This window comes from Atractosteus spatula, chromosome 21 (assembly GCF_055471065.1).
Source record: "Atractosteus spatula isolate fAtrSpa1 chromosome 21, fAtrSpa1.hap1, whole genome shotgun sequence".
Classification (NCBI taxonomy): domain Eukaryota; kingdom Metazoa; phylum Chordata; class Actinopteri; order Semionotiformes; family Lepisosteidae; genus Atractosteus; species Atractosteus spatula.
The window spans coordinates 1,494,057-1,519,599 of NC_142726.1; the positions used below are offsets into that span (position 1 = coordinate 1,494,057).

General features: G+C 42.1%; 3 protein-coding genes across 4 annotated transcripts; 1 reads left to right on the forward strand and 2 right to left on the reverse strand.

Moving 5' to 3' along the window:
• Positions 1-107: 107 nt before the first annotated feature.
• On the forward strand, positions 108-5,642 carry foxf1 (forkhead box F1). Its single transcript, XM_088938847.1, has 2 exons — positions 108-1,423; positions 4,322-5,642. The coding sequence occupies exons 1-2, from the start codon at positions 439-441 to the stop codon at positions 4,480-4,482; spliced, it is 1,146 nt and encodes a 381-aa protein (XP_088794973.1). The 5' UTR covers positions 108-438; the 3' UTR covers positions 4,483-5,642.
• Positions 5,643-9,563: 3,921 nt separating this feature from the next.
• Positions 9,564-13,841, reverse strand: mthfsd (methenyltetrahydrofolate synthetase domain containing). 2 transcript variants are annotated; one of them, XM_088938717.1, is made up of 8 exons: positions 13,682-13,841; positions 13,442-13,545; positions 12,993-13,106; positions 12,443-12,556; positions 11,833-11,923; positions 11,457-11,569; positions 10,936-11,061; positions 9,564-10,733 (listed from the first exon to the last, which is right to left on the reverse strand). In XM_088938717.1, exons 1-8 carry the CDS (start codon positions 13,707-13,709, stop codon positions 10,080-10,082), a joined length of 1,344 nt encoding a protein of 447 aa, XP_088794843.1. In that variant the 5' UTR covers positions 13,710-13,841; the 3' UTR covers positions 9,564-10,079. The 2 variants fall into 2 exon arrangements, with proteins under 2 accessions (XP_088794843.1, XP_088794845.1); XM_088938719.1 differs by lacking the exon at positions 12,993-13,106 and adding an exon at positions 13,144-13,257.
• Positions 13,842-15,311: 1,470 nt separating this feature from the next.
• Positions 15,312-23,172, reverse strand: drc4 (dynein regulatory complex subunit 4). Its single transcript, XM_088938716.1, has 11 exons — positions 23,054-23,172; positions 22,504-22,602; positions 21,581-21,778; positions 20,338-20,544; positions 20,140-20,194; positions 19,235-19,440; positions 18,550-18,717; positions 17,482-17,568; positions 16,521-16,730; positions 16,177-16,242; positions 15,312-15,680 (listed from the first exon to the last, which is right to left on the reverse strand). Exons 1-11 carry the CDS (start codon positions 23,054-23,056, stop codon positions 15,531-15,533), a joined length of 1,449 nt encoding a protein of 482 aa, XP_088794842.1. The 5' UTR covers positions 23,057-23,172; the 3' UTR covers positions 15,312-15,530.
• Positions 23,173-25,543: the final 2,371 nt, after the last annotated feature.

Below are 25,543 nucleotides of genomic sequence, written 5' to 3' on the forward strand. Positions count from 1 at the left end.
TCCGAGTGGGAGGAGGCTGGGCGGTCTCCTGGCCTCTGACGCTTCTGACGGTCAAGAGCCCCGAGAAGCTGATGACAAGAGATAAGTAAAAGGCGATCTCCTTAGGAAGGAAGAGAACAGACCAACAACGTTGAAAAGCGATTCCCCGTGTGTGCCCACCAACTTCGGACACCAGCACAGACACGGCCAGCCTAGGAGAAGGGAGAACGTGTTTACGCATGCCATTTCGGGACCAAAAAAAAAAGAACTTTATACCCAGTGCTGTGCTGATATTAGTTTTGATACTTTTTTTATCAACCTTAATTTCTACTTAAGATAACAGTTCGAGAGCGCGGACTTTTTTGCACTCCTGAAAGCAAACGCGTTTTTTACATCCTGTGCAGGAAACCCTGGGGTTCTGGATTCAAGGAGCCTGAAGTTGCGCAAAGGACTGTGTAAATGACGGCAGAGGTTCAGCAACCATTGCAGACTCCTGCACAGAGTAGCCCGATGTCTGCTGCGCCGGAAAAACCGAACGGACAGACTTCAGTGATGGAAACCGCCTCCTCTACAACTAAAACCAAGAAGACCAATGCCGGAATCCGGAGACCGGAGAAGCCTCCTTATTCCTACATAGCTCTGATAGTCATGGCCATCCAGAGCTCCCCAACGAAGCGGCTGACGCTGAGTGAAATCTACCAGTTTCTCCAAAGCCGCTTCCCGTTTTTCAGAGGCTCCTACCAGGGATGGAAGAACTCCGTGCGTCACAACTTGTCCTTGAATGAGTGCTTCATCAAGCTGCCGAAGGGGCTCGGCAGGCCGGGGAAGGGACACTACTGGACTATCGACCCCGCCAGCGAGTTCATGTTCGAGGAGGGGTCGTTCCGCAGGAGGCCCAGAGGATTTCGGCGAAAGTGCCAGGCGCTCAAGCCCATGTACAGCATGATGAACAGCCTGGGCTTCAACCACATCCCCGAGTCCTACAACTTTCAGGGCGCCGGGGGAGCGCTCGCCTGCCCCCCCAACAGCCTGTCTCTGGACAGCGGGATCGGCATGATGAACGGGCACTTGGCGAGCAACGTGGAAGGGATGGGTTTACCGGGACATTCGGTGTCGCATCTGTCTGCCAACACTGGACATTCCTACATGGGGAGCTGCACAGGCTCGTCGGGGGCCGACTACCCCCACCACGACAACTCGGTGCCGGCCTCGCCGCTGCTCACCAGCGGGGGCGTGATGGAGCCTCACTCAGTCTACTCCAGCGCTGCCTCGGCGTGGGCCCCCGCGGCTTCAGCCTCTTTAAATAACGGCGCTTCCTATATCAAACAGCAGCCCCTGTCGCCTTGCAATCCCGGAGCGAACCCCCTGCAGCCCAGTTTACCGACACACTCTCTAGACCAGTCGTACCTTCATCAAAACGGCCACAGTACCACAGAACTGCAAGGTATCGTACCACTCATCTGCGCTTATCTTACAACTGTGAATTTTATTTTAACAGGGTTGATGAAGTTCACAACTAAATGTGCGTCAGTTGTTCCTCCTTAAAATAATCCCGGTTACTGTAATAAGGGTAAATCGAAGCGTGCAATTGAAAATTCCACTTTTCTAACGCGGTACAATAAACGGTTTAATTCGTTTTCGGGAAGACTGGAGCAAACTTTACACAGAAGCAAAACCGTGTTCAAAAACAGATTTATCCCCGTTCCATTGCAATGCACGCTCTACGACATTACTAACCTGCGAACATTGAAAACATTTGGCTGTAGTTGGCACGGGTTTATAGAAATCTTCTGTCTCAAACCTCAGAAATGAACGCCAAACTATTGCAATAATCTGTTGCATTGCATGCGTTAAAACATCTTTAAAACGCTTTAAAATTTCAAATCGAGTTTCAGAAAGACAGTTAAAGGTTGGAACATTACACTTTGACAGAGTCCGCAGAAAGTGAGATAGTGCTTGTGTTTCATGAGCATATAGTGTGGTCAATGTTATTATTTCAGTATGTTAAAATTATCTACTTAACAAAGACAAAAACAGAGCTGGATAGTCTAATTAGCCCATAGCAAGGAAGTTAAGTGCTTCGGCTTCCTGTCCTCGTTTAACTGGGCAAGGACTCGACTAAATAACAAACAGAGGGTTTAACCCTGCCTCTGTTTTCCTAATAAATTCCTGGGGGTGGTTACAGAAAGCACGCTGAGGGCATCTCTGTGGGGAAAGCGTACAGAACCGTGCCAATCCGGCGGCAAGAACAACAACCCCAGCGCGGCCGGTCTGCGCTCCCCGCTGCACCGGGACCTGAGGGATTAGCGTGTCCACTGTCAATTAAGCCCGTCCCGGCCCGGACTGCTCAGACATCCTCATTCCCCACCCTTCTTCAACACCACCGGAGGAGAACGACAGCTCTGCCTAATAGCTCCTCATTTTCACAGGCCACTTCTCACGGCCCTGTAGAGTTTTATTAGTATTTCTGAGGTGACGCGGCTATATCTGCTAAAATTGTCTTGCCGACAGGAAACGCGATATTATACCTAATTCGTATACCCCGATAGTACGAATATAACATATTTTAACGTGTTATAATATATACAGAAAACGTAAAACAAATATTCACCAATTGCAATATTTTCATAATGACTGTATTCCCAAAAGAGAGAAGGTTTACCCGCCACGTCTTCGTCTTTTGCGTGTTACATAATTTGACAAAATTGGTCTAAAAGTTTTCAACTATTTTAAATAGCTCACATTAATGTCATGTCGTCATATTTCACAATATCTGTCACTAACGTGTAAGTGATGTAGGCCGCTCAGCAGTTCCGAAGGCCCTTTAAAATTCCTATTAACTCTTCTTGAAAACATTTCCAAAGCATGTCGTTAATCTCCCCTTTGAAAACCTGGATGTCAGTGGGAATTGAGATATATATATATACAGAATAAATCGACATTTATGATTGAAAATGGATGATCGGCGTCAAGCACTGAACTGCAGAGGGTTATAAGAATGTATTAATACGAGTTGTAGAGCTACTGCACCTAAGCGCGCTTTGTCTACAAAACAACAATTAAAGATTATTTCCAGGCTGAAATTAGGAAGAAAGAAAGACTCACACCTGAAGAAATCTCAGCAAACAAGATGATGTGCTTTTTCGTTCTACATTTTAGCGAGGAAAGTGTGGAATTCATCAAGCATTTGTTCTTTATTAATATCGGACATATTCATGTTTTGACAATTTCTAGTAAAAAAAACCTCAAACAGAACAATGTGTTAAATTAATTGAAAAAATGAAATTGAAAAACGTTAACAGTGATAAAGGGTCCGTTCGTACTAATTATATAAATCTCCTAATCTCGTCCCCAACATTCCTTCAAACAACATCTGCTTGTTCAAACAGATAAGCAGAATGTTTTGCTAAATTTTACAAACTTTTAAAAAAATGTTTTCTTCTTTATTAACGAAACCCAGGGTGTCATTTGACGATTGTTCCATTAAAACTAAAATTATTTTATAAAACCTTCCAATAATGAGTACAAAATAGGGTCTATCAAAATCTAAAGAACTGTAACTCGCATACAATTTCAAAAGTAACATATTTTTGAATAATTATTTAACTGGCCTGGTGATTATATGACTATTATTCTATAACAAAACATCCTATTTTCACTTTTATGAACTGTTTTTTTAACAAAAGTATTTTCATATTTTTCTGCGAAAGCCAAGTCTACACAGAGAGCCTCAAGCACCACAGTCAATGAGTCACAGTGCCGTTTGACTTTTAAAATTCAAAAAAGGACTGGACTTCTGCTCCCTGAAAAAAAGACGGAATAGATCCATAAAAACAATAGTTTTGTTGTTTCGATCTCTTTTTATGGAAATCTGGGTGGAAATATGTAGCTTTTACGCTCGCAAAATACATATAACGTAAAAAAAGATTATGTGATTTTAATTTACTCCCCCCGTAAAGACTGAAATACCAGCAGTGGCGTTTGTGTAGTTTTAAAACTAAATTGTTACGCTAATTATTAAAGTACTTTTAAAAAACAAAAACGTTTTTTTAAAAATTGGCGGACGCTTTGTGTAACAGCCTAGGCATTTCAAGATTCAACATCTAACAAAGCTTGATACCCAAAAGCTAATTTCAGGAAGCTGTTCTTGAGCGCGCATATAAAGTATATTCTAATCAGAAACACACATCTTGTTTCTATAATCCGTTGACTGAAATATGCCCATTTCTTGGACATATGGTTCTACTGTGGCTCTGCCAAGATAGCAGCATTTTATACAAATGTAAACCATAGCCCGCATTGCTATTCTGACCATAAACCCGTTCTGTATGTTTTCTGACAGGCATACCACGGTATCACTCTCAGTCGCCCAGCGTGTGCGACAGAAAGGAGTTCGTCTTCTCTTTCAACGCCATGACATCGTCGGCGATGCACTCGACTGGCGGTGGGTCCTACTATCACCAGCAAATGGCTTATCAAGACATCAAGCCCTGCGTTATGTGACAGAGCCGGACAGCAGCTGCAGCCAATCGGTCTGAACACTGCCAAAAGCCATCACACTGCTTTGGAGACCGGAGGGGAGGTAAACACTAGGTCAGCGAGAGGAAAATAAGGACTTGCATAGGCTAAGCATACCCCAGCAGTAACAGTTCAACTAATCGGCAATATTTCTGCACTTTGCAAGATGCCGAGTTCACGGGAGTGCAGAAATCGAACAGTTGGTCTGTCTCAGCCTGGCCTCTTACACGCCACACAAGGAGCGCGTTCAAGAAAGCAACAAAAACAGCTCCCATTTACCTAAAAACTGATTGCTGCGTGGGGAAATCTTGGAACCGCTTCCGATCACCGAAGTACAGTACGAAGATTTCATGAATTCTGGAGACGTAACGTACGACACTATGGAGCGACAAGATGTGATTAAATTTTAGAACTTGCGACCAACCTACAGAAAAGCGAAGTCAAGCCCGCCCCTCCCCCATGAGGAAGGCTTCTGGTACTAACTCTGCTGGCGGAAGACTCACCACTTTTATACATTTAATACACGCAACTTTAAAAAGCAAAAGACAAAAAGAGATGAACAACTTTTTTTTCTTCATTTTTACCCTTTGTTTCAGCCCATTAGGTTGATAAAACTCAAAGTTTATATGATTTTTTTAAACGGGAGACTTTGTCCCCAGGAATATGATGTATATGACAATGAAAACGATCTTTGACTTTATCTTGAAATACACGGACATGCGATTTTAAAGACAGCGGAGAAATTAAGGCACTTTTATAGCAAAGCGCAACCTCTTATTTATTCTGCGTATACTTAACTGTAAAAACATAGTCTCAGTATTAAACGGTTTACTTTATTGGCAATATTTGCCATGAAGAACTTTTTTAAAATAATGCGACGTAAGCAAGGTTTAAGGATAATCGGTAACTTAATGCCAGTTACATTATGTTTTAATGTGTATATATCCGTATTGACTATTGACACTCATGTTATTGTGTTCTGCACTGTATAAATTGTACATGTTGTAATGTCTTTTGTGTACGTTTCTGATTGAACAAAACTCCTTAGTCTGTAAATAGACACAATATTTGTATTATAAAACTAAAATATTGGCATGCAGTTTGAGTGAAACTGTTAGAAACACCTATAAACATTTTTTTCAAAATATATTTAGTCTCTTTATTAACTATTTAACCCTTGGTTTCATATATAACGGTATATTTCTCTTTGACAAGAAAGATAAATACGGGATGGATGTACGGTGCATATAGAATATTATGACATTAACAGGGAAATAAAATTCAAGAAAACTAGATAGAGGTCCGTCAACACATTACTCTCCTTAGCTTAGAATGAAATAAAAGAATGAATAACTTATTCGTTTTGAATAAAACTACCACGGATTGTAATGATTAAGGTGGAAAATGCAATTTATATTTAAGGATGGCAACACGGATTGTCTAATACCAACAAATACCAAGCGTTATACTGACACGATGTTATCTTAACACAAATCTTCTTTTAAAAAAGATGTTCTTTCTATTTTGGGATTGTAAAATGTTCGGGAAAATGTGTTTGTTCAGGTCCACGTCGAACTGTTTCAGCGAACGTTATTGGATATTTTGGTAATCAGAAATTCTTATTTTTTTCCCCTAATAAAGCACCGTTTTAATTTTTAAAATCTCTCTGAAACGAACATGCAGCTGTCCCTCAAAGAGCGTTTTCAATGGCGAGGACAAATTACTCAATATATATAAGCAGAAGAACCGACAGAGATTTTCACAAAACACATCATGGAATCTTTTAACCTCTGTAATTGTTTAATAAGGAATACAACGCCAGGACGAATGTTCCCGACGTACGACGTTTTCTTCAGTGTGACGTTCAGGTAGGAACTAGAGTTATCGGTGCAGTGAGGCTGCAATTGTCCAGGTACAAAGCAGCTCACTCGGTAATGCGCGAATGGGTAGCAGAATGAGTTCATACCGGATTCTGTTTTATGCTAAAAGTGAAAAGGAACTTGACCACCTACAGTTGCTCGGTTTGTGCTCTCGCAACAGAATGTCTCCTTAGGAACTGTTTCTTTTCAAACTTGACATTTTGGACGTGGAGTTTGTTTTTAAAATATGTATTTCTCCGTGAGGGGAGGGTTTTCTTCACATTAAAAAAAAATCATCACGATAAATCAAAAACAACTGTTTTAATATTTTCCCTAGAAATTCATTCATTTTCAATTACTCTGTATTAAAGAGAAAAAAAAACTTGTAGTTTGGTGAACATCATATATAGTACCAGTACGCATTATTAAAGTCTCTACATATGAAAGACGGATAGTCATTTTTTTTAGAAAACGCATTCAAATAAAATGTATCCTACTGTCATACATTTAAAATGTAAATGATGAGAAGTAAAACTTAAAACATACAGTTGGGCTCTGCGTGCGAGCTGCAAAGGAACAAACACGGGTTAATCAATTAAACGAAGAAACCTGAAATGAAAAGGGAAAATAGGGGTTATTCGTCTGAAAAAAGGTTAAATTAAAATAAAATAAACTCTCACAGTTCAGCTTTTTTTTCTGTATTTCTAAATGCAACCACTTTGAAAATACAATCCTTAGAAACGATGATAGCTGATCGCGTCGCGGGGGTTAGCGGCTGATGCTGTTGAGAGAAAGAAACCTTAGCTAGCACGAAGCGAAAGTCCTGTATCGGAAAACAAAATAAAGATTAACCCTATGGCAAGGCGATTGTGAAAACCGTATATAGAACCTGAATTCGCACTTGAAAATGGTTTTAAAAACACAATAATATCTTCAAGATAGCTTTTGATAGACATCGGAGGAATTTGGCAGATATACTGAGGTTGTGGTTCTTTCTGTGTTAGCGGCACCTAGCGGCACGTACCTGTAACGACCTTTCATCCAGGTCTATCGCTCACACGCTTCACCTCTCCACCGCGATTTGGACAAGGAACAGGAAAAGGAAAAATTTGGGAGTGTTCCTTATTAAATAATAAAAAAAAACTGGTCACAATCTGAACAAGTTATATAATTCAAAAATCTTTAGACCGTAGCCACAGAGACTATGCAGGTGTTTCTATACAAATAAATAATAGGTTCCCTTTTTATCACACAAAAAGAACGAGACACATTACCAGTATTTTATAATCTGAAGAGTGCTGTACGTTCTTTCAAAATGACATTCCCAAATAACACTTTAAATGACGAGTCTTTGTGACCTCCATATTATTAGCAACTTTAGCAATTAAAAATAATAAATTATATGTAGGATGCCTGAAAACTGACATACATATGCAGTATATATATATGCATATACATGAATATAAAATATTCTGAATATCAAAGATTATCAGAAGTTCTTTCCATGGTTTTTAAAATTAATATTTCTAGGTAAGCATTTCTAAGTACATGAAATCAGAAATACATTTAAAAAAGAACTTTCCTGTTTGTCTGTTTCAGAAGTTATAACAATGGCTGATCAACCTATATATACACCAGATTGGCTGATCTGCATTCCTGGCTGCCACAAGATAAACTTGTACTTGACTGAAAAATTGATATTTTGATTATAATTTGTACTTCTATGTCAGGCACTTGTCTTAAGGATTACTGAACTACTACAGATACTGACCATTTGCTGAACTTCTGGAAAAAAAAACGTTCAGTTCCACAAACGCTGTCCAAGTTTCTCTGCGATGTGAGGACCACACATTTGTTGGCTGATGACGTTAGACAGAGCAACTTGGCTGCACTGGAGGGTGAAATTCCTTTTCCAGCCCACAGCTGTTCAGATGACGATTTTATCAAACTGGCCTTGTTTAGGTAAGAATACATGCAATCTGCTCATCCATTAGCCTCCGTCTAAAGCACAGACTCTAGAAGCTTCCCTGGGTTCAGGTATCCAAGCACGAGAGAGGACAGCGCCTCCCGGCATTGGTGCACAGCACAGTCCCAACACCTCCATTACTCCCCCTTAAACTTCCATCGCAGTGTAACGTCTCCACCGCGCTGATCTACGCCCGACTCAAGAGGAGACTTTATGAAGTTTATCTCCCAGCTGTGAGCAGTGTTTCCAGTCTGACATCTTCACGGGACCTAAAGCCCCAAAGCTCCAGGGACTCCAGCTTTTGTTGTAGCACACAAGCTGCCTCATCGATGGAAAGTGAGGGACAATCTAACTGGTCTCAAAGTGCTAAAACACTGGGTTACTCTCAAACGGACAACACACAGCACACAGGTTATTCCTAAAGTGCAACCAATTCAATTGTATGTGGATGAATTATATCTATAAATAGCCAGCATGCACTAAAAGAACAGCACCATGAAATACAGTCAGGAAGCTTCAGTCAGCAGCAGTAAAAAAATCAGGTCAAAACACAAATTAAACTTATTCCATTAGAAAGTCTGCACAGTCAGTAGCACAGTTCTCTCTTCATGATGGGCTACTTTATACCTATACAGGGAGTTATAACATCATTAAGCAATAGTAGGGTCATTTGAATATGCGATTAAACTGTTCAGTACTATTAATGGGGCACGTTGTGTGGTAATCTGTGGAGTTGTTTGCAGTAACAGGGTTAATAAACCATATCACCGTGCACAATTAGCAGCCCACAGAGGCTAAGTAGGTGTGAGCCTGCCATCGCATCATCCAGGTGGGGCTACACACTGGTGGTGGTGGAGGGGAGTCCCCATTACCTGCAAAGCGCTTTGTGTGGAGTGTCCAGAAAAAAGCTATATAAGTGCAAGGAATTCTTATTAATAATAATGAGGCATGCTGTGCAGTAATCTGGTACCTGTACTGGGATTATTAAACATGCCTAACAGCAGAGCTCAGCTGCTTCCGAGTCAGACCGAGCTGCATGACTGATGCCAGTGATGTTGAACCTGGGCACAATTATGTGATGAACAGGTGGATAATTCCATATATTCATAAACTACAGTTAATTTATGATTAAATAAATCATGTCTAACAATACACAGAGTATGGCGTCTGTACTGAGGCACAACTATAACTGTAGAGCAACTGAAAATAATGAACACTTCATCTAACAAACAAAAACAAAGTTCAATTCAACTTTAGTTTATTTTTTACTGCGCCCAAGAACGCTTTCATGTCATAAAACATTCTGTCAAACGTAAAAAGTTTTACCAATAACTACAATAATGAAAAGACTTCCCCATCTGCTTGTCCTAAGTCACGTTCTGTTTTAAACTGGTATGTGCTAGATGGTAACTAGCTATATAGCTATTCCGATTACAATATTCACTCCAAGTAATCAAAAACACAGTTGCTATAATATGGTACGGCCTCAACACAGTACAACATGCTCTGGTTGTGCAGATCTACCTTCATCACCCAGAAATTCGATTATTCCATTTCGTCCTCCACAACATCAAAGATAAACGTCATCCTGTTCCAGTTCAACATTGCATGATACGGTGGTGTTAACAAAAGTTAAGCAAGGAAAAACCCTAATGAAAACCTCCTGGAAAAGGAAGGGTTCTCTGAAAAACAAATAAGCTCTTCACACTGTACATCCTGACTGCCATCCCTCCTGCACTGCTGAAAAAACCCTGCATTCATGGAAGACTCTGGCTTTCAGCACCACCTTCAGTGCTTGTTGTTCTGGGTCGTCTGAGAACTTGGCCTGCTCTCCAGCTGTTTCTCTGACTCGCTGCCAGTTCAGCGCGGATGCTGTTCCCGTTTATACAAAACCCCTGCAGAACAGCCAGAACTCTCTCTGCGGTCTGCTGGTCGCTGTAATCCAGGAAGGCCCTGCGCTGTGCTCCCTGCCAGTTCAGATGTACAGGCACGGCGCCGCGCTCCCTCAGGGCGCTCTTCAGCTCTCTCACTCGCAGGCTGGGAGGAAGGCTGCCAATGTAAATGGTGGAGGTCCTGTACTGCCCAGGGTTTTTCACCTTGGAGTCCGAATCTCTGCCTCTGTCCTTCAGGCCTGGAGCTGAGACTCTGTCCCCCGGCCCTGGAGCAGAGTCTCTGTCCTTCAGGCCTGGAGCTGAGACTCTGTCCCCCGGCCCTGGAGCGGAGTCTCTGTCCTTCAGGCCTGGAGTGGCGTCCCTGTCCTCAGAGCTGTGGGTGAGGAAACCAGATGGCCTCTCCCCTAATGCAGCAGTCCCAGAAAGCATCTTCTTCAGTGTCACATCTTTCCCTGCCTTCTGTTCCATGTAGCGGAGTGTCTTCAGGATCGGTATCTTATTCAACATGTCTGAATCCAGCTGGAGGAGGACAAAAAGCCCATAGCATGAGGAAGACTCCCCCACTGAGCTACTGGGAAAGATGGGTTCAGGTCACATGGGTGATTTCCATAAAAAAATAAACAACCTGACATCAGCATTTGCAACAAAGCACATAAGGAAAAGGACACTTCTTCCTCAGTAGTGAAGTCATTATCCTTAAAGAAATATAAACAAACTGTACCTTAGCCCAAACAATTCCTTGTGGTTTGGGCCGAGAGCAACCTGTTGTGATCACGCGGCTCGGAGTGAGGATGTAGTCCACAGTAAGGTCGTGGCCTTCCACCAGCTCTTCGGGAAGATCAACAACCTGCAACACACACCAACAAGCACGTTTGGAAACACTCGGTTAACCACTGCCCTTGTAAAACACTCAAAGACATGAATTGCTGACTGAATTGTTTATGTCACCAACAAGTGTTTTTTTTACACCCTTTTTAAATCTCTACTTTTTTTTAATGAGCTCTAACACCACAACTCTTAAAAAAATCCTTAATCCACAGGAACTAACACAAGACTGAGGAAAAAGTAACCAGAGAAGCAAGGATATATTACTGATTCTATTGCTAAGAGTTGAAAAGTATTTACAGAGCTGTCAAACAGACTACTGATTTTGACAGTGTCCAGATTGAAAATCAAATGGACAACAAGGTGAGGAATTACTCCTCTACAGGTCCACATGTCTGTGGAGAATTCAGTACTAACCTGACAGTCATGGACAACAGTAACGACGATTGTAGAATCATTAACTGCTCCCATTGAAACCATCATGGCATATTCCATATCTGCAAACCCTTCTCCTTTCCCAATACGATACCCTGGATAAAAAAAGACGAGGAGCTCAGAGGCTGCAGGCAAGGAACATCCCTGTAGGTAGTAATGTCTGAGAACAGAAAAAGTCCACTGGGAACCTAAAACAAACATGTGGGTCACAACTCAACAGACAAAAATATTTTGCTGATAACGTAGCAGAAGGTAGTAATTTCATTCCAGAAAAAGGGCCTACAGGGGGTGGCATGGGGCACGACTGTTAACGTAACGCACTGACTTTGAGTCCAGCAGTAATTCAAATCTAACTGACCTTTCTCAGATACTGCTACAGACCCCACCACCACCAAGTCCACATGTACTTTAGCATCCAGACCAACAGGCACACTGTACTGCTTCACACCCTGCAAAACAAAGAACGGCAAGCAGTCGAGTCACAGGCACAGACATGTCAGAGGATATCATTTTCAAGATGAAGTCAGTCAGCACATATGCTATAATTACTCATTGTTCAGCTGATGCCAATTGCACGATGGCTTTTATTTTAAAAAAAGCACCGAACTACAAAGTGCAAGAACTACTTAATATAGAGAGTGGGAACAAAAAGATGACAAAATTAAAAACATTACAAAACGTACAAACCTGGGAGCCCATTCAGTTAATAAAGATCACTGTCTTCATTGCAGCATGAAGCAGAGTTTTGAAGGACTCTACCATACTGGTCTTCATAAAATGGCTTTTTGCTGCACTGCAGTCTTCTTCTATCATGCCTTTTACCTGTGTTAGCTGTGTGAAAGTCACTAAGACACTACATGGAAATGAGTGTGGGATCTTCCCTGCCCTGCTTATGTGACACGGGACAGGTGCAGGAACGCCGAGCCCAATGGACACAGGAGAAACATGCAGGCAGAGGCGACGGACACCTGGGAAGTGGAGCAGATGCGGAGGTCTTCTTTGGTGGCTCTTTGGGGAGGAACAATCCTATTGAACAGCCCAGTCCTGAGGCGTGGGGTGGGGACCAGCAAGGTTTTGCCTGCCTGAAATAAAAAGGCACTTTGTTGTGGTCAGAGTCAAAACCCTTTCCTTCTAGGCCATGGGTGTCATTCACAAGAACCTGTTGTATGCTAAGCTCTGCCAGGAGGCACAACAGCTTCACTGATAAATACACGTCCATTTCAAATCGTTTCATCCACAGTGTCCAGATGTCCCCAAGGATACCCCTACTCTACCTGAACACATCAATCAAAAACACATGACAGAATTCAGACAGCAATTGTCACATTTACTCTCATACAGTGCCACGACTGGCTAGTGCCATTACAGATTTAACTTCTAGAAAGTGACGCCTGCGCTTGCCCTCACTTAAAAAAAATGTTAAAATGTTAAAATGCACGGATGTTAAGGTTAAGAAAACAGTGCTAAAGCATCCTCTGTGTCCAGTTTCCTCCTCGATCTTCCTCGACAGTAGGTTACCTGCAGGACAGCGAGACGAGCTCCCTCTAGTGGCTTATCGGGGTCCACCTTAACTTCGCTCGCATGGTGGAGGACCCCCAGACTTGCGAGCTGGTCGCAGGAGCGGTAGGCCCCCTGGAGCAAACAGAGACAGCGATGAAACGGGACTTACGTCCAGGGTAATAAAGCGAGCTTGCTCCTGGGGTTTGTCTGGGTTGACTTTGATAACCCTGCCGGCCCTGAACTCCTGCAAGCCGGACAGCCTGTGTCCAGCGTGGGCAGCTCCCTGTCCGAGTGAGAAACAGACGCAGGACCGGTGAGATGCTTGGTCTGTACCTTGCGGCCATCAAAACACACTTGAAAACTGAACCCATACTTTAGGAAATTTAAATATTTGAAAGCATTTGCTTTATAACTCGTTTTGGTGCCACATCTGATGCATAACAGTAAATAACGTCGTATAACACTACCTTGAAGTTGGGGATCCTGTGATGAACCGGTCGTGGAAAGTTAGCTAAATCATTGGCTTCTATGTAATCCCACACCTTCTGCCGAATATCCCATTTTGTAACGCCTAAAGTAGACAGAAACAACATAAGAAATTATGTTCCGTGTATTTAACTTTTGCGACATGTACAATGTACTTTCAGAGTATATCGATGTGGAAGGAGTTAAACTGCCCGAAGACTCCAACTTGATAAAAGAAATACCAGGTTTAAACTGGACAGCAGGATCCATTCTTCGTTCAGCTTTGCTTTTCTTACAGTCTCCGTCTCCGGAAACCGGCTACACCTATAAAGAGATCGGGACCGCTCGGGTTTGTTGTGGTGTCGTATTGAACCCGCAGCCCGACCCTCCACACGCGCTGACGCTACGGCGGCCCGCGGGACACAAACGTGCTCGCCGGCGACAACGCGCCTGCGCTGCTTTCCGCAGTCGGCGTGCCTGTCTTGACTTCACGGTGTGTACAGTATATCGCAGTACATTGGTGCTTCAGACAAACCATCCGAGTGTTAGATCACATTTAATAAACAATTACTTAGAGGGATGTATGCGTTTTTAACTTCAAATGAAATGAAACATGACGCCATCATATCCATTCAAGAGTGTTTCATCTTGTAAGAATGTGTAAGGAAATGCTATTTAATTTCAGTACTAAATAAATGTCAACTGAACACTAATTGTTGTATCCAAAAGGTTTGGACACATTTGCCTCAATCTGTCTGCAAGCTCCCCCAGCGTGTATTGTTCTAAACCACAAGGATACGAAGACCTTGCAAACAGCCACTGAGCTCAAGTGATACTTCGTTCAAGTGATAAGTAATATCTATATCATATACAGTACAGCAGCCCACTGACCCCAGATCCTTTCTTGACTGGGAGGTATGAGGCATGACTGTGAAGAGGCCTATGTGAAAGACTCCAACACAGTAAAGTAACCAGCAGAAGGCAGACCGTCTCTGTGAAAGAGTGGGAACTACCCATGTGAATGAGATCTGAAGAGGCCACATTTCAATTGAGAAAATGGGTCTGTCTGTGTTCTTCCAAGTGTGAAAATGTTCCTCTTTGTTGTACTGTCTTATGCTTATTAGGTACAGGAAGAAAATGTTCTTTCCAATTTATGGTCATTTTAAGATTTTTCCTGAGTACTGTCTTTTATTGTAGAAGAACTGTTCCAACTTTCTGTTACTGACTTTGTCTCTCATTCAGATGCATTCTCATTTGTGATCTGTTGTTTAAAAACCATTTACCAGTGAAGTTAAGTCTTTAGCTTCGTTTTTTATACTTCTTTACAGTTGAAATTTAGGTACCTAGTTGTGTTTATGAATCTGCTTTAACACCAGCTCCAGCACACCTTCCACATCAAATTTTGGATGACATTACATTGAAACAGAAATAGTCTGCCTGTAAGTGAAGCCACCTCCGGATACTGGTAAAACTGAGTAACGAGTAAATATGTGTGTCACTATAATTAATTTTGCTACACACTGTTGCTACACACAATTTTGTTTGTTAACAAGGAACTGGAAATTCATGAATGTAGCAAAACCATTCTGGTATGAAAAAATGTTGTTTTTAAATAATGAAGAACAGAAAACTTAATTGAGTTCAAGAGGTTCCTTGACTATGCAATAAAGTTTTCAGATGTTTCAGAAATAAAACTAATTAAAGTGTGTGGGAATTCACAAGCACACCATCCTCTTAAAGAAAAATCTCATCTTTCAGTTGCTGTTTTGCTTCAGAACACAGGTTTAAACTGAATCCATATAAGTCTTCAGGTATTAAAACCATCTAGGCAAAAGAGGATTTAAAAATGAGCTGAATCTGAAAAAGAAAACATTTTTGTTTCAGATAAATATATTCTTCATTTTCTGATAACAGATAGCATGATAAAAAGTATAAAATGAGGGACATTGGTTGGTTTCTCATAAAAACTTTGTCCATAGAGACTTGAACAAAGGCTATAGTTTTACAAAGCAAGGCTGCAGAGATATTCAAGATAGAAACTTAGACGTCCTCTGTTTTATCAATGTCCAGCAACATCTCTGACACAGTTTTTTATGTTGGGGAAGAAACCAGTCCTGCTGGCCCCTTGCCAAGAGTATGTCCTGCCACTGTGCTCTCCAGCGGTTTGAATCCCAGCTCATCCACTGGAATCCCAAAAGCATGCAGCTTAGCTTCATATGTCCGCAGCAAATCATTGTGAGCCTACAATTTGGAAGAAACACAAATGTAAAATACTGTACTTCGTTGTATATTCATTCTCAAAACAAATAACTGTGGAGTGATGATCTAAGTTCTTAAAATCTGTTAAACTCCCATTGCTATAGTAAATAGCCCCAAAAGCTAAAAGGAATACATTCCAGAGCACCCTTTTCCCAGAATCATATCTATATCATCATATACCTACATGCAGCACAGGTATAAATGAAGTACAGTACTAGTGAAACAATCAGAATTCTTTGGCTGTTATAATTTATAATTATCAACAGTTTAATACCTATAAACTATACGTCTTCAGAAGAAATCAAATATACAAGATTTGTAAAATTATAATGCATGTGAACAGAACACTTAGAATTCAATGTAATAGCTTAGAGTTTTCTAAGTAGGTACCTCAAAATGAATTCTTCTGAATTCTTTAAAATAAGCCATTTTTTCATGCATTTATCCCATTACCCTTAAAAGATATGACCATTCCTACCTTACAAACTCTAGCCAGCTCATACTGTAAATCTTTAATAGCAACATTCTTGGAGTCCAAAACATCCTTTAAAAGAAAAAAAAAACATTTCAGATAATATATTTCTGCTACATCTTCACAAAATAGGCAAACTGTGCTCAGTGGCTGCTCAGACAAGTGATGTCTACAGTAGATCACGGACACGCTCAGTTGACACCCCAGGTAGGGTTAGGGTCAGCATTCACACACTATTTACACAATTTTCAGGCTCAGCGCTGGATTCTGGGGCCCAAGTCAGGTTTAGGACAGGTGGTTTTGTTGTCCTATCTGAAATTTTTTTCAAGGAGTGGGACTTAAGAGCATACCTCCAGTTTGCGTGTTACAATGGTCAGTGCTGTTGGGTCGAGGTTGGATGCAGAAAGGACCTCATTCAGCTGAGCCTCTTTCTTCTCCAGTGTTTCGGTGAGAGCGCTAAGCTTTCTTTCCAACAGGAGGTTCTTGAAGCCACTCTTCTGTTGGACCTCCTGAATAGCTTTCACAAACTTCTGGTACAGCTCATCTCGCTCAGCCTGAACCTGGAGGCACCAAGACCCATGATGAGACAGAAGCACAGTCTGCAGATCAGTCATGCAACAATCTCAATCCAGCAATCTGAATTTGATTCTAAATGCACACCTGAATCTAAAAAAATGCATGTGGCTGAAAATCAATCTGGGAAATAAAGTTAGTAATGTGAATCAAGCAAGTCTCAGAAAGGTTTCATATCCAAATTATTTATCTGTGTTTCAAATCAACCTCAACTTGGGGTGCTGTCTGTGTGGAGTTTGTACGTTCTCCCCATGTTCACGTGGGTTTCCTCCGGGTGCTTCAGTTTCCTCCCACATTCCAATCACATGCTGGCGGGTTAGTTTCCTTCTGGAAAAACTGGCCCTGGTGCGAGTGTGTGTGTGTCTGTGTGTGCCCTGCGATGGACTGGCGTCCTGTCCAGGGTGTGTGTGTGTGTGTCTGTGTGTCCTGTCCAGGGTGTGTGTGTCTGTGTGTGCCCTGCGATGGACTGGCGTCCTGTCCAGGGTGTACCCCCGCTTTGTGCCTGTTGCTTGCTGGGATAGACTCCGGCTCCACCGTGACCCTGAACTGGACAAAGCGGTTAAAAGACAGATGGATGGACAGTGAAATTCTGTTCAGTGTGTACAACACAGAACGATTCACTGATCTGCCAATGATTCCAGACTGCGTTTATGTTGTATAAAAAGAAGGAATGAGGAAAGGTTTATACTTCCAGGTGTAGGAGTGTTGATTTTATTAATTGTAACTGTGTTACAGTACCTTGCTGAACCGCTGTTCCAGTACTTCATGCTCCCATTTCAAGTCTTTCATTTCCTTGTCTGCTACCTTCAAACGCGCCTTGGCCCCCTGACAAAAATTAACATTATTATAAATTAACCTTATGTTAACATTGTTAACATTATTAACCCTGACTATTTTATTTGTCTATTTGTTTTTACAAAGAAGAGATGCTTTTTAAAAGTTAATGCGTTCTTTACATGCAATAGACTTCAAAAAAGAATGAACAGAAAATCATCTAAGGTCTGAACAAGTAACCCACTGGTTAGAAAAATAGTCACATCGTGTTAGTTCCCTGAAAAACACCATCCTTACTGCATTAGTTCTGAAAGGGTGAACTGTATTCATTTTACCACAACAAGCAGTGTCACGTTGATACCACTACAAATACAGTTTCAAAAAGTTCAATTGCAGTTTATTATTTCAAACTGTAATAATCAAACTCAATTCTGTTATTTTGAAAGTTGAATATGGACAAAACCTAAAAATCAAAATCAAAATGTACTTGGCACAAGTCTTCAACCACCCTACACCAGTACTTCATAGACACACCATTGGCAGACATTTGTGCTGCTAGTGTTTTTTAATAGGTGTCTACCAACTTAACACAGTGGTTAAATTTCCCATGTCTAGTGGTCTGTTCATTGCCGTGCTATAATGTCAGTGTTTGATGAAGTTTTTGAGCCAACCAGGTTTCCCTCTAGAGTTCACCTGGCATTTGCCAAGCTGCCAGGCCCGGCTGATGAGAAGTGTCCTCATGGCAGCGTGCAGCCAGCCGGGACACAGCTGATCATGTGTTGTGCTGGGCTTGTACCCAGACTCAACGCTTTAAATTTAGACCAAAACATTTAATCGTTACCTTCTGATCCTTCTGCCACATGTTTGCTGTATCATTCAAGTGCTTTGTCATAAACACTGCAATGGCTTCTTTCTTACCTCTCTCCTGCATAGGCCAATGGTGACAAAGACATTGTTGAGATCTAAACACACCCACCTCAGACACAGACAGAAACTCTGCAGAAATTTGGATGGCTTGTACGAGACACATACCGCTAGGGAAACCTTATCCTTCTCGTAATTGGCCAGCTGCTTCTGGAGCTCAGCCACCTCCTCCTTTGCCCTTTGCAGGGGCTCTGTGAGTCTCTTGTTCTGGAGCAGCACCTCCGCCATCTCCTTCTCCAGGCGCTCCTCCTTGCGCTTCATCTCCTCCACCTGCTCCTGCACGCAGGACAGACATTTCAGAATCAACCCCCGCAGGCTGGGATCGGACCCCTGCTGAGGAATGTCCTGCCGAGGTCACCGCGACACAATCAGGGCGGTGACGGGGCCGAGGGTACAGGAGCAATGCAAAGTTTGCACAAGCCTGAAAATGAGGGGGACCGAAGCATTGGTCAAAGGCAAAGGAGGTCCTGTATCCCTCCAGACACAGGCTAGAGTTCACAAAGAGCTATCAGAAATGTAAAAATTAAATCAAAGCTGAAACGAATAGTGTTTTTGTTGTTATTATTATTAACTGTCATTACTAAAAGTGGAAGTAAAGCTACAAATGTTTTAATATGAGCACCGAAGATTTCACAAAACCTGAATATATTTGTAAAAGTCAAATAAGTATTTTGGCTTACAAATGGGATTCAAAATGTCCTCAACCTCAGTGTGTTTCACAGCACAAGGACAAGAGATCTCAGCCGGTCGGGAACCTGGCCACGAGAGGCGCTTTGTGCTCCTCATTCCTTACTTTCAGCGAGTTGATCAGGGCCAGGTTGTTGAGGGTGATGTCGTTGTAGTAATTCTTGATGTCGCTGAAAGCCTTCTCGTGGTTCTTCATCAGCGTGTTGATCTGGCCGTTCTTCCTCTCCTCGATCTCGTGGATCTCCGTCTTCCGCCTGAGCTCCAGCTCCTCCCGCAGCACCTGCATCTTCTTCTCATACTTGGCTTCTATTTCTGCTCAACGGGAAGTAAAAGAAAAAGGGACTTTAAGAGGGATTATTAAGCAATTAATATGAAGCAATTAATAAATAAGAACTTAGTTCATATTTATTTTGGTTAAAACCAATAAGAACATTCACATATTTTGAAAGTACCCATCACAGAAATCTAACTAGCAAGTTATCGGTTTGTCATACACAGAATATTAAATGCTCCACATTTTAGACTATGTATCAAGAGAAAAAATAATGCATCATCATCATCATCATTATCAAGGCAACATCTACATTCGGAGCACGTAAGCTACTTCTTTAGCCATTTATCCATTTTCACTCTGCTTTTCCTGATGAGGGTTGTAAACTCCAGCAAAGAGTATTTTACTTTGTTTTTCATTCAAGATGCAGAATATACCAAACAATGACATTCTCATTTATCATCTAATGAAATACAATAGTCAGACACAATGAATTCAGAGCTGTCTCTGTCTCCTGTTTCAGCACAAAGGCAGTAAGTCTCTGTCCAACAGTGAATATGAAAACACACAGCAATATTCTGACTGTTACAGATCTACATCACTAGGTGGAGCTATACATCAAGACTACAAGTGAAACAGTAAAATCCAAATACACAAACACAAATCCCAGTTGATTAGTCATATCTACTGGCCTCTTAACTTGTAGAAAGGAAATGGCATTATTGAAAAGGAAGTTGTACCTCGCACTTGTCTTTCAAAATCATTCCTCAGTTTGGAAATTTCTTCATCGTGTTTCTATTCGGGTTGTAAGTGGAGAAAAAAGCTTAAATTAAGACTCGATCTTCCAGTTAAACAAAGAGGACAATTAAAATGAAATATAGATACAAACATATATATGATATATATTTTTTAAATACATTTAAAAAATGTCCACATACCAGTTTCAAGCTCTTGACCAAATTCTCATTGGCGAGTTCCTGCTCTTTTATGTCCACCTTGAGCGTGCGCATTCCCTTACGCAGCTCATCCTCCTTCTCGCTCTGCTCCTTCTGCATCAGCTTCACGGAGACGACCCCTTCCGCCTTCAGCTCGGAGGTGCTGTTCTGATGTTCGTACAGCAGGTGCTTCACCTTCTGTTTGTACACCTGCCGAAACACAATCCAGAATATTCTGCAGCAGCACAAAAAGGACTACTATCAATGCAAACGAGTTCTGAAACAATAACCACATGAAAGTAATCAAAGTGAAATTATATTAATTACTCCCCTGGGGATGAATGAAGTATTTTTTAACTGAATTATTGTTATTAATTATTCAGGTAACCTATTATTTTTTTACAGGCACCCACCATTCTCTTCAATGTTAAGGAAAATTGTAAGGTTATTATGAAGTCATCAGGGCTATAATACACTCTGAGCATTTTGCTTCAACAAAAATAAGAGACATAGATGTTCATAAAAAAAGAAAATCATGTGATGCACAATAAAAAATTTCAGCAATGATTTTGGATAGGAAGCCCTCTTCTAGGCCTTTATGGACAATGACAGAAACTGGGCACAAATAACGATCCCCACAGAAAACCGAGGCCAACAATCATGCTAGCGATACTCTGTAAACCTTCATAAAACGACAAATCTGCCCTTAGTGGGGACATGTAACCACTAAAAGCCCTCAACACTCTACCAGCTCTATTTTATCCCATTATGAAGTGCACTCCTTGGTTGAGGGAGCTCGGGGCTCGAGGGAACGTCCACGCAGGCTGAAGGATCAGAGCCCTTCTCGAGAAGACCTGGCCCAGGTGTTCAAACTCCGCACAGGTTTGACGCCCTTAACCCAGCGACCGTCTTCAGACAGAGCACTGATACGTGAACCAGAGGAAACGGATGGAAGCACGTTTAAAACTGAGAACAGGAGCCCCTCCTTTACCCAAAGAGTGGCGGGAGTGTGAAACAAGCTGCCCGGCCACGTTGTTGAAGCCGATGCTCCGGCTTCTTTCAAGAAACAGCTGGATGAGACCCTGGGATCAATTAGCTACTGACTACCAAACAGACCAGATGGGCTGAAAGACCTCCTCTCAGTTGTCCTTTCTTACAGTATGTTCTTACCTTAAGCCATGTTTGTTCAGTATTGGTAGGGGAAAAAAATATCAGCGAGCCAAACAGAGCAGACAGCCCTCCTAACCTTGATTTCTACTTGGTGCCGCTCCTCGGAGTCCTCCATCTCCCGGTCCTTGTTCCTCAGCTCCGCCTTCTTCTCCTCCAGCTGGCGCTTGGTGATGTCCCAGAAGGTGTGGATCTTGTCCCTCTCCAGCTGGAAGTAGTTGCGCTCCTCCCTCTCCCGGTCCAGCTCCTCTCGCAGGCGGACAATGTGCTCCTCCAGCTGCACACAAGTAGCCACAGACTTCGAGGTGAGCCGAGCCTTGGGGCTGGAAACAGAGCGAGTGGACGCTTGCACAGGTGCACCAGAGCCCGCTCGCCTCACGCCTGGGCAAGCGCGCCAGAGCCCGCCTCACGCCTGCGCAGGCGCCCCAGAGCCCGCCTCACGCCTGCGCAGGCGCGCCAGAGCCCGCCTCACGCCTGCGCAGGCGCGCCAGAGCCCGCCTCAAGCCTGCGCAGGCGCGCCAGAGCCCGCCTCACGCCTGCGCAGGCGCGCCAGAGCCCGCCTCACGCCTGCGCAGGCGCGCCAGAGCCCGCCTCACGCCTGCGCAGGCGCGCCAGAGCCCGCCTCACGCCTGCGCAGGCGCGCCAGAGCCCGCCTCGCGCCTGCGCAGGTGCACCAGTGACAGGGAACGTGCTTCTCAGACTCTGCCAGGGACAAAACCTTGGACTCTCCTCAGATGCAAACTCAAAACTCACCTTTTTACACTGTCTGTGTCTGCCTGACATTCTGTCTTTACACACGTGTTTATGCTCGTTTATTTTTCTTTTACTTTTTATTGTACTTTTTAAAATATTTTTATTACTATTTAGTATGATTATTTATTCTATTACTTTCTATACAGTGTTTTATTTGGCAATTTAATGTCACATGTGACTTACTTTTAAACATTCTGAAACATCATAAAACACGTTGCGACACCGCACGAGTGTACCGCCACAGCTCACCTGCTCCTTGGACATTTCCTCCGTGGAAATCCCGTCCACCACAGTCGGGCTCTTCCCCTTGGCAGACCCCTTCTTCCCTCCTTTCTTCTTCTTGGGGGGCTGTGAATAAGAGACGCGGTTCAGCCTTTTAAAACCTCCTATCAGATTTACTACTGAGTCTTCAGAACTCAAGATCAACAGCAGCAGCGTCCACAACACAACACAACACACACACACACACCACACAACACAACACAACACAACACACACACACACACACACACACCACAGAGCAAAACACAATACACACACACCACAAAATACACATAACACACAGCACACACACACCACACACAGTACACACACAGTAGCACGACGTCAAGTCTTTCCAAAAGCTGAGTTGTTTAACAAAAGCATCTTAAACTATACGACTGCATTATTACGCATAAAATCAATTCACTTGGACCCTTAGTTTTCACAGCCACGATCGTCAACGTCAAGGTGATCTTAATAAATCATGTTTCCAAAGCTGCCGTAAGTAAAAATAAAAGTAAAATACATGCAGACTTACCATTTTCAACAAACTATTGATTCTGAGTAAAAGGCAGGGGTGGAAATATTTTGCTGTTCTGGCAGAGCTGCTGTCGCGATTTGCAGCATCGGCCTACAGAGCAACACAGCGGTCTCCTGGCAACGGCCGTGCTCTCGCGAGAAGGACATGGAGCAGGAAACGCGCGTTTCCTGGCAACGCCTATAAACAAAATATGGAGATAAAATCGATTTGCATACAGTACATGTGACTGAAGGACAAGTACTGTAGTTGTCTCCACTGTGCCTCGTTAAAGTTTTGTTATGCAAATCAACACAAATAAATTCAGCATTTTTATGCTGGCACAAAAATGAGGAATGTTGTCTGCTGCAGACGTTAAGAAGACACACGATTCGTTCAAATAGGTCTGTTTCAGTAAAAGATGATGAAGAGAGAAGACAGAAGTCTCCATTAACTTGATATTGCCGCTTAGATACCAAGTGTGGCCTGACAAAACAGCAGGTCCCTATAAATGGAAAAAATAAAAAGTATCTGAAGTATATTGGGGTATATATGCATGGAGCTTGTCTCTTCTCCCTGTGTTTGCATGGGTTTCCTCCAGGTGCCCTGGTGTCTTCCCACAGTCCAAAGACACCCTTGTAGGCTAAGTGGCCCTGGTGTGAGTGTTAGTGTGCAGTGTGATGGACTGACGTCCCATCCAGGGTGTATCGTGCCTTGTGCCCGTTGCTTGCTGGGATAAGGTTCAGCTCCACTCAGCCCTGAATTGCAAGACTGAAGGAAATGTGTTTTGATTAAATCCTAATTTTTCCTCTGGCTACCCATCAAAGGCATTAATCTGTGAAAGAAATGGTGCATACACAAGTACTTCTATAATCAGCAGGCTGAGAAAATTAGGACAATAGTAGAAAAAGACAATGTTAACGACAGCTTGTAAATAAAGATGGCTTCAAAAGACAAGTACATTCAAATGAAGATGAAAAACTTTTAGATATCTACAGTTTAAAATACGTGTACTACAGTCAACCAATGTGAAAATATTTAATGTATTTATTAAAGATAAATACATGAACATATTTATTTATCCATAATCCTGTACGAAAATAAACATCAACCTTGGCTTTCATTTTAAAGAGTTAACAGATAAAAGAGGAGATTTGGCTCCCTTAGACATCAAGTTATTAACTAAAACCACAGCAAGATAATAACATGTAATCCCAGTGATTTCAGTGATGTAGCTGTCCTGACAGTGCCCCAGAAATCCAATGAAAATCTAATTTTGATAAGAGAAATGCCAGATATTTCCAGCTCCTCCATTCACATTTCCCAAAATGAACATATGTGCAGACTCTTCAGCCTATTTTCACAAAGAATTTAAAAGAAAATCTGTATTAGCATTATTTTTTTCTGTAGAAATCCATATCTACGAATAATATGAGCGACAAATAGCCAGCATGCATTTCAGATTTCATTTGTATTTTATTCACTTTACCAGTGAATTAAGAGCATATTCGTTACACCTTTATGACTATGTGGGCCCCAGAGGGTGAACTTTACAGATTTATTGCATAAAATGAAGTTAATTTATATAAGAATAATACTATAATTCTGCTTTTCCAAGCATACGTGTGCCTCAAAATGTCAGTTAAATGTGAAATATATTTCTAAAACATCCTGTATTAAACAATTTACACAGGTGTTCAATTTTAGAAACTTTTCATAGTATTTCCTTTTAGGGTATTATTTTTGTTAAGAAAATATAGGAAAAAAATAGAAAGAAGAAAAGGTCATCATAAACTGCAAAGCCAAACCCCCTGATTTTCGCAGTACAAATGCTGTTTCACTCCATGCAAATATACAGTACATGTTCTGTGGTGGCTGTGTTTCTTTCAGGTCTCCACTTAACAATGAGAGCACAGTATCTCCTCCAAATCGTACCAGCTATTCAGTACAGGAACTCTAACCTTTTCTTTTCTAAGAGCAGGAGATTACAATCTGGAGGGTGAAAAATTATTTTTAGGATGTGATGCAATCCCATGCTGTGATATGTCCAATCCCAGTCCACTATCCAGACAAATACTGGACATTTCACTTCCTGGTAGATTCAATAATTCAGCGAGATCTGTGATGGAGTGGCGTCTCCTGTCCAAGGCAATATCCCGCCTTGAAAATGGAGTCCTGTGGGATTAGTTTACAGGGTGTCACTGCTCCATGCCCTTCATTTCTTCATGCCTACAAGTGACACCCACCCAGGCACATTTACACCACTGTCTTTAAAAGTACACCACATCATATCACTGTATCACCAGTTGTTCATACTACTAGCAAACATCTGCACCTTCATGATGAGCTGTATGTGTATTGTTGAGCAAAGAATAAGTTTTCTAGCATTTAATTGGACTAAGTTGCAGTGACTTCATTTCTGAAGCTTTTCAATTGTTTAAAATTATTCTGAATGTGTTATTCCAGTTCTGTTCCAATGCTAGTTTTTTTGCTGTTTTCCAGTGTGTAAAA

Coding starts and splice junctions, on each gene's coding strand:
- foxf1 (XM_088938847.1), top strand. CDS start 439: ATGACGGCAGAGGTTCAGCAACCATTGCAGACTCCTGCACAGAGTAGC. Junction 1,424..4,321: donor CAGTACCACAGAACTGCAAG/GTATCGTACCAC, acceptor GTTTTCTGACAG/GCATACCACGGTATCACTCT.
- mthfsd (XM_088938717.1), bottom strand. CDS start 13,709: ATGGATCCTGCTGTCCAGTTTAAACCTG. Junction 12,557..12,992: donor CTCGTCTCGCTGTCCTGCAG/GTAACCTACTGT, acceptor TTTTTATTTCAG/GCAGGCAAAACCTTGCTGGT. Junction 11,570..11,832: donor TGTAGCAGTATCTGAGAAAG/GTCAGTTAGATT, acceptor TTTTTTATCCAG/GGTATCGTATTGGGAAAGGA.
- drc4 (XM_088938716.1), bottom strand. Junction 19,441..20,139: donor TTTTGAAAGACAAGTGCGAG/GTACAACTTCCT, acceptor CCCGTTGAGCAG/AAATAGAAGCCAAGTATGAG. Junction 15,681..16,176: donor AGCTGGCTAGAGTTTGTAAG/GTAGGAATGGTC, acceptor TCCAAATTGTAG/GCTCACAATGATTTGCTGCG.